Raw genomic sequence first — 18,380 nt, forward strand, 5'->3', positions numbered from 1 at the left:
ATCGAACAGTTGTATTTTACAGAGGATGATAGTCACACAAAACATAGTGAATTTTGTTCACAATATGTATTTCTTTTTCTGCATCCCTATGTAGGGCTGTAGGTACAGTTTCATGATGTTTCTCTTATACTTTCCCCCTCTCCAGGAGTATCAAAGAACAGGTAAAAATTTGCAGTAAAGTTGATCTGAAATGATTGCTACTAAAAAAGTGAAAGCAGGACACCTGTGTATACACAATGTATAAAGACTGCTGTATTAGAATAGGATCATCAGAAAATATATTTCCTTGAAACTGCTGTGGTTTTTTTCCACTTTTGACAGTTTATGTTGTTCCTGGCTCTGCTGGTACAGACAAGGTGCTGACTGTTGATCACAGTGTTGCACAATCATTCCCAATTATTGTTACTGGTGGAGTTTTACTGAGTGTAACAATAGCTGGAAATGTTAAGGAAAAAATACTGCAGCAGACACAGCTGGTTAGTGCTGACATCTCATTCATGCAGTTTGCTGTGCACCATCTTCCAAAATCTGTGAAGACACTGGTGATTTAGATACTGCATCTGTTTTGCCATTGTTAAAACGTTTGTTCTGGAATCAGACTAAATAATGCAGGAAAACAATAGAGTGTTTTCTGAGCATAGCATGTAACCTAATGTAATTATGGAGGCTGAAGTCAGAAGAATTGGAAGCAAAATAATGAAAGAAGACTGGGTATTTTATAATAGGATTAGTAAGTTTGTTTTCAAATTAACATGAGCTTTGATATGAACTTTAAAAATTATTTCCTGTTTTTGAGATCTGCTACTCTCTGTAATTGTCCCTTATAATTACAGTTCTGATGCACATGGAGCACATGGGGAGTTTTTCTTGTGTTCTAAACAGATGTGTTTGGAAGGAAAATGCTGTACAAGTAAACAGGAGTGACCTGTACAGTGTGGAACAGAGCTGTTGTCTCAGTTTTCTCATACCCTTGCTTAAAGCTTCCTAGACCTGACATCAACAGCAAAGTAATATTTGCAGTGATCATTTGTCCTGGGATACTTGACCCACAAATGAAGCAGTAGGATTTTGATCTTGGATTGTGTGTTGTTCCTGTCCCTGTGGGGATTATACTAATTGTTCAATCATAGCAAGACATGGAATTAAAACTAAATTGCAAAGGGGAAAGAAATTGGCTGTGCCTCCCCCCCCCCGCCCCCCCCAATCTGTCCTTGTGGGTTTTTTGTTTCCTTCTACTTTGAGAATAGTCCTGAGGATCCACGCATTTGTTTTTCTCCTTTCTTTGTTACAAGTTAAAATCTAGTGCTGTGTTTGAGTTTGTGCCTGTTGCCTCAGATGATTGGGAAGTGCCTGGCTCCACCCTTTTTGTGCTCTCTCTTCCAGTTTACATTGATAAGATTCCCCAGATCCCTCTCTTCTACAAGCTGAGCAGTCCCAGCTCTCTCACCTTTTCTCTCCTTTCATCACCTTCACTGCTCTTGGCTGGGCTCTCCCGTCGTAATTCCTTGTGTAAAAGTGTGATCCTCCACTTCAGCTCAGCTGTCAGAGTTCATGTCATGCCTGTGTTGTGCTCTCCTGGCGCTTGGGGCTGAAGGGCAAATTCTTCTGAGAGAGGTCATACAAAAATGGAGTTGTCCCTGGAAGGAGCATACCCTTAGATGCAAATCTGAAGATGGGCTGCAGAAGATGTTGAAGATGTTTTTCAGTCAGTGTTACTGTATTCAGAAATTATGGAGGACAGTGTGTGATCTTTTTTTCCCCATATTTTTATTTGGGAGGAGAAATACTTGGAACAAGTGCCCAGAAGGAGCAAGAACTGTAATCCTCAGAAACTCTTTCTGACACAGCTCTTAAAATTCAAGAACTAAAAATAATGTGAGCCCACAAAAGCTGCCATCTGACAGATGGTTTCACACTGTTTTGTGTAATCTTTTATCCCGAGTCTCTTGAGCTGGGCCTGATAGAGCTGCTGGATGAGGGATGATTTCAAATTGTTGCAGGCTAATAGTAGGTTTTGCTAGTGATGATCCATTTTAATATTCATCCAAGTTCTGTTGCTGAAGCCTTTGGACACCTGCCCAAGGAGGTCCAGGTATGATTTCACACGAGAGGTAGGAGTGCCTTGGTATTTCTGAGAGTGTCTGTGCACAGTGGGATGATTTAGAAGATTTAGTAGTGGTTCCTTGTGCTTAATTTAAACATCATGGATTATATCCTACTGATAGATCATATTTGTATTTCATACAGCAATGACCTGCTTGAGATGTAGTAGTTTGCTATTACACCTTTTTGAATTTTTAGCAACTTAGCTGATTGAAGAGTATCTTTATTAGGCATGCTAATGAACTTTTTTTTTTTTTTTTTGCATTAAGAAAAATTCTCATCTTTACCACACACTCAGGTAGCTGTGTAGTCCAGTAGAGTAGTTGTTACAGTCCAGGCTATTAAGCCAAGGTTTGCTTTTTGTACTTGAGCTTGTAAACAGTTCAATCTCTAAACAGCAAGACACCATATCAGTACATTCCAATTACTGCTTGCCATCCCTCTGCTCTGTACAGATTGAGGAGTTGATAAAATGTCTTCTACTTATCCTGACCCAAATAATTCAGTACATTGCTGTTGTTCAGAAAAATATTCTGGATAAAGATGGTTGTACAAAGGCTGTTCTAGCAGAGAAATAAGCAGATAAACACTGCAATAATATTTAGTTATTTCTTTTCACTTTCTTGTAGAGTTTGGGACAAAGTTATAAGTGGATCCTGCAAGATTCTTGTGTTTGTTGCTGTGGAGATATTATTAACCTTTAAAATGAAGATAATAGCACTGAATTCTGCAGAAAAGATCACACAGTTTTTGGAAAATGTAAGTACTCTAATTATGCTTTGCATTACCTTTTATAGCTTATAACTGTTTCAGCCTGAATTGCTTGCCTGCTGCAGACGTACCAAAAGTTATTATTACATTACTGAGAACAGTGCAGCAGTACTGAGGTGAAGGGAGAATGCTCAGCAATGAGAATAATAACTTCTTCTATCAGGAGTTAAGGCTTCCATAGAATTAAGTGATTTTTAGGCTTGGGGAATGTATTGTCTTTGTTTGTACAGAATTAACAATTCTCGTGACACTAAAGGATTTTTCTGTGAAAGTAAGAGCAGGTCAGATTCAGTTAATTTTTCTGGAGGCTTCTAGAAGGGCTGGTTTCTGGTGCTTTTTTTTTGTGTCTTGCCTGAGTGCAAATCTGTAGACTCGGTGTGTTTTCTGTTGATGTGAGGATGGGATCATGAACCTGACCCTGAACAGTAATGAGGTGTCTCAGCAGGACTGTGGGGTCCCAGTGTAACCCAGGTGAGTTACAGGAGACACAGTCTGTGGTCATGGATAGGCCCTGTGAGCCATGCCTGGTGTCAGGGATGTGTGAAGTGTGAGGTGCCTGCCTGCTTGTCAGCATTTTGGAAATACAAGCTGTTTGTCCAAAACCTGGATGTAATATGGTGTGTGCAGGACAGAGGGATGGTGAGATGAGAGGACAGGGAGATGGGATTCTAGTTTTGTTTTCTTTTTAATAAAGAGATAAAATCTGAACTGGAAGTTCAAAGTCTTTATTTTAAACAAAGCAGTCTGAATGGAGTGCTCTGAGCAGGCACCTTGCCCTGATCTTTTGCAGATTCCTCAGGACAACACGGACGCCATTGTCAGCAAAGCTGTGGATCTGTGGCGCACGCACTGCGGGACTCCGGCACACTCAGCCTGAGAGCTCTCCTGGCTTGCGACAGCTTGGGAAAAACTTGGCTTTCCAAAAGACATTTTACCACCCTTCCCCCATCCCAACTCTAACCCTTCATTAACCCTTTTGTGTAAAGATGCTGTTAAAGCATGGTGACCAATATGTAAATATTTTTCAATAAATACAGATGGAATGAAGATACTTTGTGGTGGGGTGATGACATCTGAAGTTATGTGTTCATCCAGCTACAGTATTTTGGTTGCACAGTGTGCTCTCTTGCTTTTGCAGAAGTAAAACTAACTCTTGAAGCAAGGTAAATAGATTTACTTGTAATGTAAAAATGTTTCAGTATGCCATCTTATACTTGATATGACTAGGTACTACTTGGAGGTATTTGTACAGTGAATTTACTGAATGTCAGCCTGCTGGGTGGTGGGCAAGCATGCTTTTGCTAGGAATGTAATTGTACTCTTTTAACACTGTAAATTTTCCGATAAATGTAACTTCCCAAAAATCTGAGGTACAGGACATGACAATGACCAGGGGTGAAATCCTTTTCTGAAGTGTTTTAAAATACTTTTTATATGTCAGAACCTCTCTATGGCTGTATCTCCTTTGTTCTTCATGGAAGAGGTTCTAGAGAAGTGGATCTGTGCCGGTATGGAGAAAATCAGTGGGATGAGCCAATGTAATTCAGAATTACAGCCCAGTAATAACCAATGCCTCTGCTGAGTGCTTGGCTCGAAGCTGTTGTAATTTGATTCTTCTTGGTTTAGATTTCAGAATTAACTCAATGCAGAAATGTAATTCATGGTGTGAGTAAAAGTGGAGTGATTAGCCATAGGTAGAGATTTACTGGAGAACTGATCTTTTTCTTGTAAAAGTGTAAAATTCTATTTCTACCTCTTGCATAGACCAGGGAATTGTACATAAGAATGTGTTATTTGACTCAAATTGGTGCTTAGTGTGCTGAGTTCCAAGGATGCTTGCTGCACTTGAGAGAGTGTATTTAGCTTGCACTCGGTGTTGTACAGACTTGAAATTCTTTAGAAGCTTTTGTTTTAAACTGGGTCAGGTTTACCTGGCAGCACATTAAGGGGGGAAGCCTGGGACTCAGCTGGGGTTATCCCTAAAATCCTGGGGAGATGGTCTCTGCTGGATGCTGAGACCCTGCTGTTGGTGCTGCTGGAATGCCTCAGTTCAGGAAAGGCATTTTTGTGTCTGCTTTGGAATCCATCGCTGTGGCTGCAGTGTGGTGTAAGCCATGGAGTTCACTTCGGGTGGGTGCTTGTTTTCCTCGTGCCGGCACGGGAGCTGGGCTAGGTGCACAGGAAGGACACAAGTTGTGTTGGCAGCAGCCCTACATCCTGTAGCATGCAGTGCACAAGTGTTTCACATAATGGCCACGGGTGCAGTCTGAGGGGTTGCTGGCGGGAAGGGTTCCCTGGCACACAGCCAGTTCACACCTCCCCAGAGGTACAGGTGCATTACTGGGGCCTTCACACAGAGATTACTTGGTCATTTAAAAACGAGCAGCGATGACACCGAGGGTGTTCAGCTGTTTCAGTCCTGAAAGGGAATCAATAACTCATATTCTGTGAAGAGAGGTGCACTGCATCAGGATTAGAAATGCCAGTCAGTGTTACTGCTTCCAGGCTTGCCAGTGGGTGTTCCTCCAATTACTCTTTGACTGAAGGCTCCATAAGTCTTTTTTTTTTAATTTAAAGAAGCCTTTCTCTATCCGTAGGCAGGCCTGGAGCTGCACAGAAGAGAGAGATCAACTTTTACAGAGCCTTAGAAAGGTTGAAGTTGGCAGGAACCTCTGGAGTCCACATGGCCTGACCCCCCTGCCCAACAGGGCCACCTGGAGCTGGTTGCCCAGGACCAAGCATGTCTGTGGCTTCGGACTGACACCAAGGAGAAAGAGTCTTAACACTTCTTTGGGCAACCTATATTTGGTCATCCTCACAGGAAAAAACTTCATGTTTCCACATAAACAACTGCAATTTCACTTAAACATCCCATTTTATGTGGGATGGGTCCCAAAATGCTGCTCCACTGTAATGTGCAGCTGAAGCTTGTATGTAGCTTTTTCATTTGTGTGTACCAGGAAGGGTCAGGAGTGTTTCCTTATTGCAGAGGTCATTATTTGTTGTGGGCTATGCTGAAGAAGGTGCTATGCTTAAGAGAGAGCATGGTGGTTTAATGCCATGCTTCTTCACTGCTGGTGAGAGGCATTTGCCTGTCTCATAATGGGTCCGTTCACAAACTTAAGCTGTGGATTTAGAAGGAATCAGTTTATGCAGAAGATGCCCTGAATTCCCAATAGACTGGAAGTATGAATCTGGCTCGCTTAGGCTCAGTCAGTTTTCAGTGATTGCTCGGTTGCTCATACACCCAGTGGAACGTAAACCTTTATCTCACCACTTTGCTTCCCAAGGGAGCAGAATGGCACAACGGGAGCTTCCACTGTCCCCAGCATGTGACAGTCAGGGGAAAGTTGAGGCAAGGTACCTCTAAGGTCCCAGCCTGGAGCAGAGTCCATTGTTAGGGAAGCCTCGGTCTGTCCCTCCAGACATTGTCACCAGCCTGGGGTTGGTGGTGACCATTCTTGCACCTCTTGAACTAAACCAGTGCAGTAGCTGTGGTGTCCAACTTGGCACTTCTAATGGGAAGTCCACGTTTGGTCATTTATCTGCTATGGACTTGTAGTGGCTAACACAATGTTTTGAAGTTGCATGTAGGTGAGTCTCCCACTGAAATCTTTGGCTAAATAAGGTGAAGAAGGGGTTATCTTTGTTATTTGTTTTCAGTTAACCGCTATGTCATCCAGCAGGAACATAAGAAGTTACCTAATGTTCATTTTTCCTGAGAAGCTTGAAAAGGAGGTATTTTTTCTATTTTTACATAATTTCTCCTTGACTGGCTGAGTATGTAACTGGTTGCTGCATGCTTCCTTGTTCATTTAGAACCCAAAAAGTGTTAGGTGATTGTTTTTGTTTTTCCTTTATGCTTCCCCCCCCCCCCCCCCCAATAGACAGAACTGAAGCACTCACTTTGGAGAGTGAAAGCTATCCCCCTTCAAGCTTCACCCTGCCAAATATCTTCATGGGCTTTGCAAACAAGAAAAATAGGTGTAATTTGATCCATTTCTCCCCTCAAGCCGTGCTTTCTCTCCAGAGAGGTTTAGAGTGGTGCCACATGTCTGTGCTGGCCTGTGCTGCATGCACCAATTCTTTTCCAGCTGATGTCCAAATGTTGTGGAAACTCCAGATAAGCAAAGTAATGGCAGATGTCAGAGGATGATGCTTGAAAAGTGATGAGGGGTTTGGATTTTATTAAGGGGCCTGACTGCATGGAAAGGAAAGCAGGAGAGCATGGAGACAAAAGTAGCTGAAATATAGTCATTCAAAGGCTCCTAAAGTAACAATGATCCAGAGCAGCGTTCTGTGGGCAGGAGATTAGCTGTCGTCTCCACATGGACAGCTTCAGCCAAGGATCTCCTTCTGAACACCACAGCTCCTGTGGCACAAATTTACCTAAAAGCCAAGCTTTTGTTCATTCTGCCACTCAGGGAGGAATTCTGTGTGCAGCTTTGTACCATTTGAGGGCACTGCTGGCCCGTGTGGCCTGAGGGTGCTGTTGCACCTCCTGCCCCTTGCCCTGACAGCAGCACCAGAAGCTCCCACTGCTCAGGAGCAGGGCAGCTGCTTTGTCCCACACACACCAGCTCGACTGCGTGACCAGGGCATGGCCACGCTGCTGTTTTGGGGCTTGGTTGTCTGGGAAGCTTGATTTGAGGAGCAGAGGGGAGAAATGGAAGTGAGGGAGTTGATGGCAAAGCAATCCTGCTAAGGGCACTGAGCTCTTAGCCAGGCACTGCCAAGTAGCAGAGTGTGTTTGTGAAGGTGTGTCTGTTAAATGGAGAATTGTTTACCAGCCTCCTCTGTTTCCTGCCTACAGATGGCATTGGATTGCAATTTGATTGTCAGTAATTACATGGACTTCACTGAAGACACATACATCCCTTCACTCAGACTGCTTTTATGAAATGCTTCCATTGAAACAAAACCCATCCCTTTTGTAGAGGTCTCAATGTAAGAGATTGGACTGTGTTCTCACATTCCCTGTACAATGTATTCTCAGCAATAATTTTCTTGTTAAAGCACAGAAATTACTGTATGTAACCCAACAACTATATACTGCTGCTATGGAAGCCATAGCTCAATGTGAGGGAAGGGAATCTTTAGTCACAACCTACAATTTTGTTTATTTATCCACATCTCACAGGATAGCCACAAAACTCGTTGGCTGTCAGAATGGAAGTACATACAAACACACACAAACAAGGATTGTGAGGTAGGTGAAAAGTCATCCAGATGGAAGCAAACTAAAAAAAGCCCAATACCAGAGTTTTGATCATGTTGTGTTTCTCTACCAGCAAGGGAAAGGAACAGAGTTTGGTCAGTTAAAGTGGATGGATCTTTAATTTTTGTGTAATTGGAAGCCTTTGTGTGTCAGGGGAGGGGAGCTGCTCCCCAGCTGCCATTTACAGTGAGGATGCTGAGAGTCACTCATCTCCTCAGGGTCAGAATGTCTGCACCATCAGTTCCGAACACTGAAGAGCCTCAGCAGTGCTGTCACCCTTGCAGGGGGCCAGTGGGCCTGTTTGAAGGTATGTACTTACTCTTGTGAAAGCTTTTCCTTCGCTTCGACTTGTCACCCACTGAAGCTACTCGGGGAAGAGGGGTAGCAAAAAATAGGAATACATGATATGGATGTGCAGGAATCTGCTGAACAGCAGCAGCATTTACTGGTGCTGCACATTGACTCTGGCAGCTGGCCTGGCAGGGCACAGCCTGCACCAGAGCATTGTGGTGGCAGATGGGGTTTGGTTCTGGGGTTTTTGGATGCCTGTGCATGTCTAGTGCAGGCTGTTGGATTTGCTCTTCACTGGGGGGTGCCAGGTACCCCTTCAGCAGCTGAGGTACCACTTGTCCTCCTTTGTGAGCTGCACCAGCCCAGCCACGGTGCTTGGGGCTCATCTGATCTGTCCCATCCATCCACTCTGGGAAGCCTCCCTTTCCTGCTTTGCTCCCATGGAGGTGTGGGAGAGCCTGGCTGGTATCCTTGAGTGCCTCTGTGTCACATTGTCAGTCACTGGGACAGAGGGTGATAAAATACACAGGCACCAGAAAGCTTTTTTTAAATGAATTTTTTTAAGAAACTGCATACATCAGAGACAAACAATAATTTAAATACCATGCAGTTTCAGTATGTACAAAAACTAGGACATAGAGATCCAGTTTAATTTTTTCTAGTTATTTACATCATTTTCATACAGCCATAATCTGTTAAATTACAATACTGGAAGATCACGATTGACAGCCACCACACTCACTCCTATACAAAGACAATCTATATACATACACTTGGATATCAACTGGAAAATGCAACTGGTGCAGGAGTAACTGGGACACACAGGAACACAGGGTATGTGCCCGTCACCTCCTCTTTGTTTACAGAAGTTGTTCCAAGCTCAAGCAGACTGAACACCTGGGAAAAATAATTTGTCCTCCCTTCTTTCCTGATTTTTTTATTAGCCTAGTCATCTCCCATGGCTATTTATACAAAGTTATTTTATTTGCAGGCACGTTAGGGAGCCCCCATTCATGTAAAACTATGGGTTTCCACCTTGCCCATCTATTTTTACAAGTGCAAGCTTCACTAGGCATGTTGGAAGTGCTCCCCCCTCTCTTGGTTTATAGTGTTTGCATTGCACAGGTGGTGCTGTAGAAATAAGGAAGGGTGAATTTGGTGAGTAGTTGCAGTGATTGACAGACTTCAGTGGTTACACATGGATTAGGATGAGATTTATTTGTGTAATGGCCTCACTAAATGGTTTCAGTTAACATAAAATAACCAAAAGTCTATTATGTTCTTTTCCCTGACTCTTCCTTCATTTCTCATAATGCCCAGTGTGTTCACTAGGAACTGCCTAGACCCAAATGTTGGCCTGAGCTCCTTCCCAGCAAACCTGCAGCCTGAAACTCCTTCAGCCTGCGAGTACCCACCCAGTGGGGTGTAGGGTGGGCAAAAGCCACAATGCCCACATTCCCTCTGAGTCACAATGGTGTCACCAGGTCCCTGCAACCCTCTGCTGGTGAAGGTGTGCCACTCTTGGGCTTCCTCACCATCACTTTTCCCAAACAACCAAAACTTTTTTGTCTAGATATTTTGGAACTGCTTTTTTAATCTCCACCACCTCCCCAGCCACCCCTTAGTCCCCATTTCTACTTCATTATTCTGCAGGCTGCTGAATACAGCAGATGTCAAAATACTTGCACACTTTAAATACTCAGAATTTGGTAGATATAACAAAAATGCCGCTATTCCTTGATTATTACCTCTGGAGATGGATTACCTCTGAAATAGTCATTTTTATTCTGTATTGACTTTTCCAGTCTCTAAACCTGGTGTAATTTCTTTATTACCACTATTAATCTCCTTCCAGTCAGAACGGGGATGACTTTTAGCAGTCTTAGCAGGAATGCCATCATTATGTCCTACACATAATCCAGCTCAAAGGAGAGAAATCATGACTGTTTGTTGTTTGGTTTTTTCCCTTTACTGCCACCAGAATCACAGCTCCTTTGCCATGATGGAGATAACTTTCACAGATCAGAAAACAATTCTCAAGAAACCAGATTTATTAAAAAAGGGACCAGCAGTTCCCCAGTCTGTGTGCAACTTCCTAGGGATGCCAGAGGTGGGTGTGCACACCAAGGATGCCGTGCTGTGTTCAGGCCCTGAAAGGAACATTCCTGTTGTGGAATGCCTTGGCAAAGGTTAACTTTGCAAACTACCCAGACCCACTGAAGCTGAAAGCAGATGAAGTGTCAGTTTGGCGATACTGCAGTGCCAAACACCTTGTATGGCTTCTTTTTCCTCCCCTTCACCCTTTTCAGGAATAAGCTCTATTTCTTTCTGGGGAGAAATATGGCAATTCTTTCACTTCTCTCTGGTGTCTGCTCAGTTAGGAGTTAAATAAAAAACCCAAAAGAAATAAGAAAAAAAAAGAGCATGGCTGCAGGGAGCTGCCCTGGGGACAGCACAAAATCATGGGGCAAGGCTGAGTGTGGCAACTTGCTGAGTGGTCAGCAGGGACCTGCCATGGGCGCACTGGATGAAGATGCTGGGAAATGTTTGGCCATCACCCAGGACTTGGCTGTTATGTGTCTCAGACAAGGGTTTATTTGGAGTGTCAGACTGGCAGTGTGGGCACTGCTTGGGGCTGTGCCCGTGAGGGACAGTGGCAGTACCCAGAGTGATCATTCCCCTGGGGACTCCAGCACTAACAATGGACACACAGCAGCAGCCTGCGACTTCCACCTCCGTCGTCTTAATTTGGTTAATGAAAATGAAACAAACCCTCACCTTTCCCTCCCACTAGCCTACCAAGTCCTGTGATTCCTGTCACCACTGCTCCTTAAACAGTGTGCCTTCCATTTCACAGTGACCCTCTACACTAGAGATGCCAGGGCAGGTGTGAGATCCATGCTGGGAACACAAGGATTTGTTGTTCTTCAGAACAGCTCTGTTCCAGAGCTCTTTGCTAATGCAGTGCAGTCTGTGCAGTTAAAAGCATAAAGACTTTCTTTCCTTGTTTTAAAGCTCTGAAGCAGTTTTGTAACTTGTGTGCATATGTATGTGAATGAATTTATAAACACAAACTGAGGTTTTCACGACAATAACCCCAAAGCAGTGTGTTCCTGGCTGGTAGTGCTCTGTCTCTGCTGCACTGAGCTGATAACACTGCACACTGAAGGCTTTCACTACTGATGAACTTTTATCTAAAGCAAGTGTGAGCTGGTGATACAGGGATCACGGTGCACTTCCTCAGGAATCATCACCCAGTCTGGGAAGCACCAGAAACCACCTGGTTTTTACCCTCCTTTGATGTTCCATCCTACAACAGCCATTTAATAACTAATAATCCACAGCATTGCAAGGATGGCCATGGATGAGAATGAAAAGCTTTTGCTTCTCTCTGCTGGAGGGCCAATCTGCGAGGTGCTGAGTGCCGCCACCAAGAGCAGATGGAGGGTGTCACCCTCACTGCTGGGGCTGTTGGGGCAGGCTGGTGCTAGAGCCACTCCTTGGGCTCTGTGCAGGTCCTTTGGCCATACTCCTGCATCCAGAGGAGTGAGGTGAGGCCTGAGAAGAGGCAGGAGTGTTGGCACTACACTGCACTGCACTTGAGCATTAAATGCTCAAGGGTGAGAGGCATCTCAGCCTGCAATCAGTGAAGGGTGATGTTAGCATGGAACAGGGGGAGCTGGACAGGGAGCACAGAAGAGAGGATAGATACATGGAAGACAGTGAGAAAGGAAAAATTAGTAAAAGAATAACAGAAATAACTATTCTGTAGTAAAAAACTTTGGCCTCTCTGTTCAAACTGTCAAAGGAAAATAGCTTTTGTGGAATAAAAGGTGTCCTGGAATAATAATCTGAAACTTCTTACAGTCATGTTGCTACAGTGCTTTCAGCCACTGTCCCAAAACATGGCATGTATCCTGTAAGAGTTTGAAAGGAATCCTGACAATGTCTGCCCCAGTTTGCTGGCATTATACTAGTTAAGGACTTAATTCTGGAAGGTGATGGCCTAAATTCAGAAAAGCACTTAATTGTGTTCAGGTTCAATTAAGCCTCTAAGACATATTCCTGAAAGCAGTGAGGCTGTGTGTGCTTCCTCACTGTGAAGCACACGCTTAAGTTGGCAAGTAAGCCAGGCTCAGAGTGACCAGCTCTCTGAGCTCTGCTTGGTCAGTTTGTGTGTTAAACCATTATAATAAAAATAAATTAAAATCAAAGTTAGAACCAATAAATTCAGAACACCTCTGAATTGCTGTCCTTATGCCTCAGCTGTGGGTACCAGTGACGAGTCCCACCATCCATAAGAATGCCCTAGATTCCTTTTGTCAGGACAGGTAATACACCTTGTCATGCTTTGCTCAGTGTGAGCTTAGGATAAGTTCTTGAGACACCTGATAGAGAGACAATAGATATCCTCCATGGAACCTCCTGCCCCTCCTGTTGTGTGTCCCTCTGCAGAGCCGGAGGGCAATCCCAGCCTTTCCTGCCGCTGGGGGCATGCTGGCTCTCACACAGTCACAAGGTTTGGGTGTAAGACAAACTACAAGCAGAGCAGATGCCATGCAGTGACCATGAAGAAATGGGCTTTTGCTTGCTGGTTCTCAGTGTTCTTGTCACTTACTGCTAATGGGCTCACAACCGGGTTTAAAAAATTATGCTTGAAAGAGATGGAAAACAAACAGTTGCTAGAAGTGAAGCAGCCTTCAGTAGGGAGTCCTGTTCTTCAGAGGATTTTTCTGCTTGGAAGCTGAATAATGTCTACTGACTGGCTGAAAACTTCTCTAGGGAAAGAAATGCCTTTCTATCTCAGATGATATTCACAGATGGGGTGGCCCACGGAGAGTTTCGTTCCTTCACTGTCCTCATAAGGTGCTCTCAGCCGGAAAGGAGTGTTTGGTGTAAGTGCTTCAGTGCCATAGGCGCTCATCTTTTGGAGACTTCACCCAGGCAAGTGATTCCCTGAACACGTCTCAGGGCTCCCTAGGCTTGATGACAGAGGCTTGGCAGGATGAGGGGTGCCTGAAGACAACAATGGTTGCACCACCAGCTGGGCTTGAACACATATGGCAAATCCACATGCCGGGAAAGTCCTATACATAGATGCCAAGTCTTGGCACGATTTCCCACCAGGGGTATTTTCTGTTACTGAAGCTTGAACCAGCAGGTCTGATGATGCTGTAGTACTCATCACATGTAAATACAATTCTCCTTTTTTTTAATATTTATTTTTCTACCTTTTTTTTTTTTTTTTTTTTTTTTTTAGAAAGGCAGTTTGGAAGATTTACATTGTACGTAACAGGGAAGTGAATAATACCAGCACTTATGGTTCCTTTTAGTTATGTTTTGAAGATGGCATAGTAGTCAGGTAGAATTGATCTGCTACGGTCTATGAAACCTAAAACCCAAGGGGGAAAAAAAAGAGAAACAGTAAGATAATATCCTCACATGTATATTGCACATAAAAAAAAGTAGGAGAACTAATTGCTGCAGTGACACCATTAGGCAGCTCAATTCCTGCAGCATTGACATCAGCCACGCTAGCAAGAGGACCCAAAACAGACAGACACTCACACTTCCTTGGCCCTTGCCAGACTCACAGTTCAAAGGTGTAGGCTGTTTGCACCACAATCTAACAGAGACATTCATACACTTCAGGTCCATCCTGAGTGGGCAATAGCAGATCAGCTCGCCCTCTTCCAGGCCATACAAGGCCTGACTCCACAAAAATTGTCTGGTTTAGACAAACCTTATGCTATTCTGCCACAAAGATTTACATGCAGTTTAACCACGATTATTCCCTAATGTTGGACGCTAAAGAGACAAATGGAGCTAAAATGGCCCCTTCCTGCAAGGTACCTTCTGTCAGAAGGCCTTGGTTTGTCAGATCTGCAAATACGCATTTTTTAAGCTTTGATTTTTCACTCTATTATGAATTAATTAATGTGTCCCACTAGTAAAGTGACACTCACATTCTTTGCTCTTACCACTGCTTAATGACATGAAGAGCTCATTATCTTGCTAATGACTTTATAATGGTGATTTATCTAAGTTTATTTAAGGGAAATACTCTCTTTTGTTTAAGCATGCCTCCTTCAAGTGCATTTTCCCAAAGCCACTTGTTGAACCAGTAAGTCCTGCTGCTCTTCAGGCAAAGCCTTATTCCAGGGTCTGTTATGTGAGCTGTGGCTCTCTGCCTGGCCCACAATTACGGAGTCCAAGCTGCTCAGGGGTTTTCAGATACAAACTTTAAAGGGTCACTGCTTACTCCAACACTGGAAGAGAAGGAAAATACTGTGCAGAAACCTGTGAAAGCCAAGAGCCGGAGAGACTTCTGGGAAACTAAACCAGTCTGTATGTTGTGGGATGCCAAAGGCTTCATGGAATTCAAAGGAGCTCTCAATGGAGCTTGACTACTTGTAGCAGCACCCTCTTTAAAACAGCCTCATCCTTTCTACATTTGTCACCTTGCCTGGAGGAGCCAAATGGCCCTTAAAGGCTCAGTCACTGGGGTCAACAGATCTAAGTCAACTGTACACCCTAAGGCTTCTCCCAGACCTTGTGGCTCAGGAGCAGCTGCCTTGTCTCCAGCAGCACTCCCTCACTACAAACCCCAGTGCAACCAGCCTAGCACATGCTAGGACGGAGAAGGGAGATCGCTTCTGCAAGGTAATATATGCATAATACATGTGGTGAATTTTAATATAATTATTAATTTATACACATAAAAATCTTCTAATACAAAATTAATTTTGCCTTAAGCTTTTCTGTATTTTTCCTAAAAGTACCACCTGCATTTTTCATGAGCAGTGAACTGATGAACACATTAATACAAGGGCAGCTCCAGTTTCACACCAGATCTCACTGTCACTTGTCTTCAGTACCCAACACAAAGTCTAAAGTGTTGATTTGCAAAGACCTGACTTCAGCCCTAGAATGTCAGAGAGGGAAGTGGCTGCTTTGGGCTCATGGATAATTTGTTCAGTCTCTACTTTTAAAACTAAAAAGAATCCCAAGGTGTAAATAACAGTGCTTCTCTTACAGTGTGGATCTTGCCATGCCCCACTGCATCAGTGGCCAGGTGTGGAGGACGAGACTGAGAGACCTGTGGGTGGGATCTCTGTGGTGTGGAACAGCTGCACAAACAACAGGGCTCAGTGTGTGCTCATTCAGACTTTGCTACGTGCTCTACAAGGGTTCCCTGTCCTCCTTCTGACAACAACTATTTTTAAAAATTTTTCATCTCAGAAGAACAGATATGCAGCATGATGATTTAAAAAAAACCCAGGTTATACTTCATTAAATGGCACGTGCCTGCATAACTCCACATAATGGGGCAGCACGTGTTTGTCTGTGTGAGTTGTTTTTACAGCCTGTAATTCTAAATGTTGTCTAGACCTCATGGTGTGTTCAGTGCATGTTGGAGAAACAGCTGCTGGCTTTGATTTTCTTTTGAAAACAACAGTATTCATTTATAGTCTTAAAAAATTAATCTCTCAGCTTACCTTGTTAGATGCCTACTTAATTCATGAACTTCCATTTCAGAGCTTTTAAATTCATTAAGCTCTTTTCGAATGGCTGCCTGCAAACGACAAAGAAACTCATAAATGTATAAATGAGAGAGATCAAAATAAGGTCACTTTGTTCTCAAAACAGTATATTAAAAGTAAAGCAGAGAGATAACATTATCAGAGAGACAAAGACAAACATAAAGACTTTAAAATGTGAAAAGGAACAGAGATAAGCATGTTCTAAATCACATAAAGGGAAGAGAGAAATGCTTTGGTGGAATGGCTCAATTTGAAAACATATCACAGACAATGCAGGTACAGAACCCAATTCTGGCTTATTATGTGAACATTAACCTGTACAAAATCCAAATTAGCACAAGCATGAGAAGAAAAATGTACACTGCAGTTTGTGAAACACTGTGATCTGTTCCATACTGGACTGTGACTAGACCAGGCCCTGAAACTGACAGACTTGTGTTTGAGATGTCTTCTGCCTTTATTGGTCCTGAATTTGCTCAGGTGATGTTACCTAAAGTGACTGATCTTACTTGGGAAGGAAAGAGGCTCCCTGCCCTCTATTCTGCCTTGGGCTGTGCCCTTCTGCCCTGCTCCTCTCTTCTGACACAGCTGTGCTGTTTATTGAAGTGATTTGACAAATTAAGCCAGCAGAAAACCTGCCATGGCGTGGTGGTATTCAGCCTCTGTGGCTTCTCTGTGAGGGCAAAGAAAACCAGGGTGCACTGGCAGGAAAAGAAATACTGAAAAATAAAAAATCAGAGGGGGTGACTTGGAGGGACTCAGCTGATGGTAGAGATAGTGCTCAGCAGAAATGGCTCAAGTCCCAAGCTCAGAGTCAAGACCTCTGACAGCTCTGTGCTATTTGTTGTTCACGAGTGGTGTTCACGAGTGGTGTGAGCATTTGGAGGGGATGGACAAGGGGTCTGCTGTGGCCAAAGGCTCCCAAGGGTCTGAGGTGTGTGCACTGCCTTTCTGTGTGATGCTGAAAACATTAGGACAGAGGTGGAAAGGGGGTACTCCAGTAGGTGGTACTCATGTCTGTCAGGAATTTTTCTCAGTGAAGGAAATCAAAACCAGGATGAGTAGCACAAGCCCAAAACAGGACTTTTGCAACAGCCACTGCTGCAGTCGACAACTACCTTTGCTTTGACAAACCCTAAGTGATGGATTTTCCAAGTGTTTTTGTACAGAAAAGGCCCTTCCTGCTCCTTCTCCACAGCTTTGGTTTCTTATTTCCCTTAGAAGTGCTTGTCAGGTGCTGCCTATCCATCAGGACAGAGTGATGGCTGTGCAGCAGCTCCTGGGCTGCCTTCAGCAGAGCAATCTGCTACTGAAGTGACTGTGGAGGCCACAGGGGTGGCTGATTCCCACAGGGACTGAGATCTGTTCCCCCCTCCATCCCTCATCTGTTGGAGAAATGCAAAAATGCCCTTTTCCTTCCCCTAAGAGTCAGACCTGCTAAAGACAAACTCTGACTGAAGGCAGTTCCCTCCACCCAGCACACAGAGCAAGATTTACTGGCAAACAGAAAAACCCATTCCTAAAATCTGTTTTTGCAGTAAATCTAGTCTGTGCTGACCAATGAAGACAGCTACTGAATCTCAGCATCCTATCTAGGATGATGCAGCTTTGTTTCAATTTGTCTGGCTAATTTTTCCAACAGTGGACATAGTGTTGAGGAAAAGCAGGTCACCTGTATGACAGAAATCAAAATACTGCCCACAAAATCCAAAAAACCCCAATCTATCTGCTTCCTTATGCCATAAAAGGCAGTAATATTAGAATGACAAACATCTCTTCTTCTGATGGTGCTTTGCTGAGAAAGGTTAATTTGAAGGGCTTAACCCTTTTCTCTGACTACTGAACTTGCAGATGCATTATAAAAAAAGAGAAAGTGACAAATACTCTGCCTTAATACTAAATTCCTTACTAGGTTACATTTAATAACGGTATTTAATGCTTATTCTTTTCAGAGACATAGGATGAGAGAGCAAATCTCCATGCCCAGCTGAAGTTTCTCCATGCCTTTCAAACCAGACAGGGATCTCTCAAAGGCTGTAGAACCAGTTGGGAGATTTATTCCCTCCCTCATCTAATAATCAAGAGAATAAAGTTAAGTCAGTTGACTAATATCTTGTCAAACATGGTGAGGTAAATGAAAAAAGCTAATTTAACCCAGTATATTATGGTCTATGGACAGTCCTGAGGAAGTTTTTTTTTTTTTCAGATCATGTTTACGCTACATTAACTTAACCAAAGCTAAACTGAAAAAATCCCTCTATCAAGGAGGAGAACAATGTCAAAAAACTGTACAAATCCTTTGGTTGAATTATACAAGTATAACAGGCTCTCCTTTGTGAATAAAACCAAGAGGACCAAAAATGCACCATAAATGTGTGGCTGGAAACTGCTAAAGCTCTGAACATTGGACATCATGCTCTCCATTGCTGAATGACTGAGTTCCATGGCAAAGT

At 43.5% G+C, this 18,380-nt stretch overlaps 2 protein-coding genes across 14 annotated transcripts in view; one reads left to right on the forward strand and one right to left on the reverse strand.

Moving 5' to 3' along the window:
* Positions 1 to 3,925, forward strand: part of TBC1D7 (TBC1 domain family member 7) — an 18,222-nt gene extending 14,297 nt beyond the window's left edge. For all 3 annotated transcript variants that reach the window (XM_074543537.1, XM_005481739.4, XM_014275875.3), the window contains exons 8-9: positions 2,733 to 2,862; positions 3,665 to 3,925. In XM_074543537.1, the coding sequence (XP_074399638.1) occupies positions 2,733 to 2,862; positions 3,665 to 3,751 (217 nt within the window). In that variant the 3' untranslated portion in view covers positions 3,752 to 3,925. The remainder of the gene's footprint in view (positions 1 to 2,732; positions 2,863 to 3,664) is intronic.
* PHACTR1 (phosphatase and actin regulator 1) overlaps positions 3,666 to 18,380 on the reverse strand; it is a 305,309-nt gene continuing 290,594 nt past the window's right edge. For all 11 annotated transcript variants that reach the window (XM_005481734.4, XM_005481732.4, XM_074543492.1 and 8 more), the window contains 2 exons: positions 15,883 to 15,959; positions 3,666 to 13,775 (listed from right to left, as the gene is read on the reverse strand). In XM_005481734.4, coding sequence (XP_005481791.1) covers positions 13,760 to 13,775; positions 15,883 to 15,959 — 93 coding nt within the window. In that variant the 3' untranslated portion in view covers positions 3,666 to 13,759. The remainder of the gene's footprint in view (positions 13,776 to 15,882; positions 15,960 to 18,380) is intronic.

Source organism: Zonotrichia albicollis, chromosome 1 (genome assembly GCF_047830755.1).
Source record: "Zonotrichia albicollis isolate bZonAlb1 chromosome 1, bZonAlb1.hap1, whole genome shotgun sequence".
Taxonomy (NCBI): Eukaryota; Metazoa; Chordata; class Aves; order Passeriformes; family Passerellidae; genus Zonotrichia; species Zonotrichia albicollis.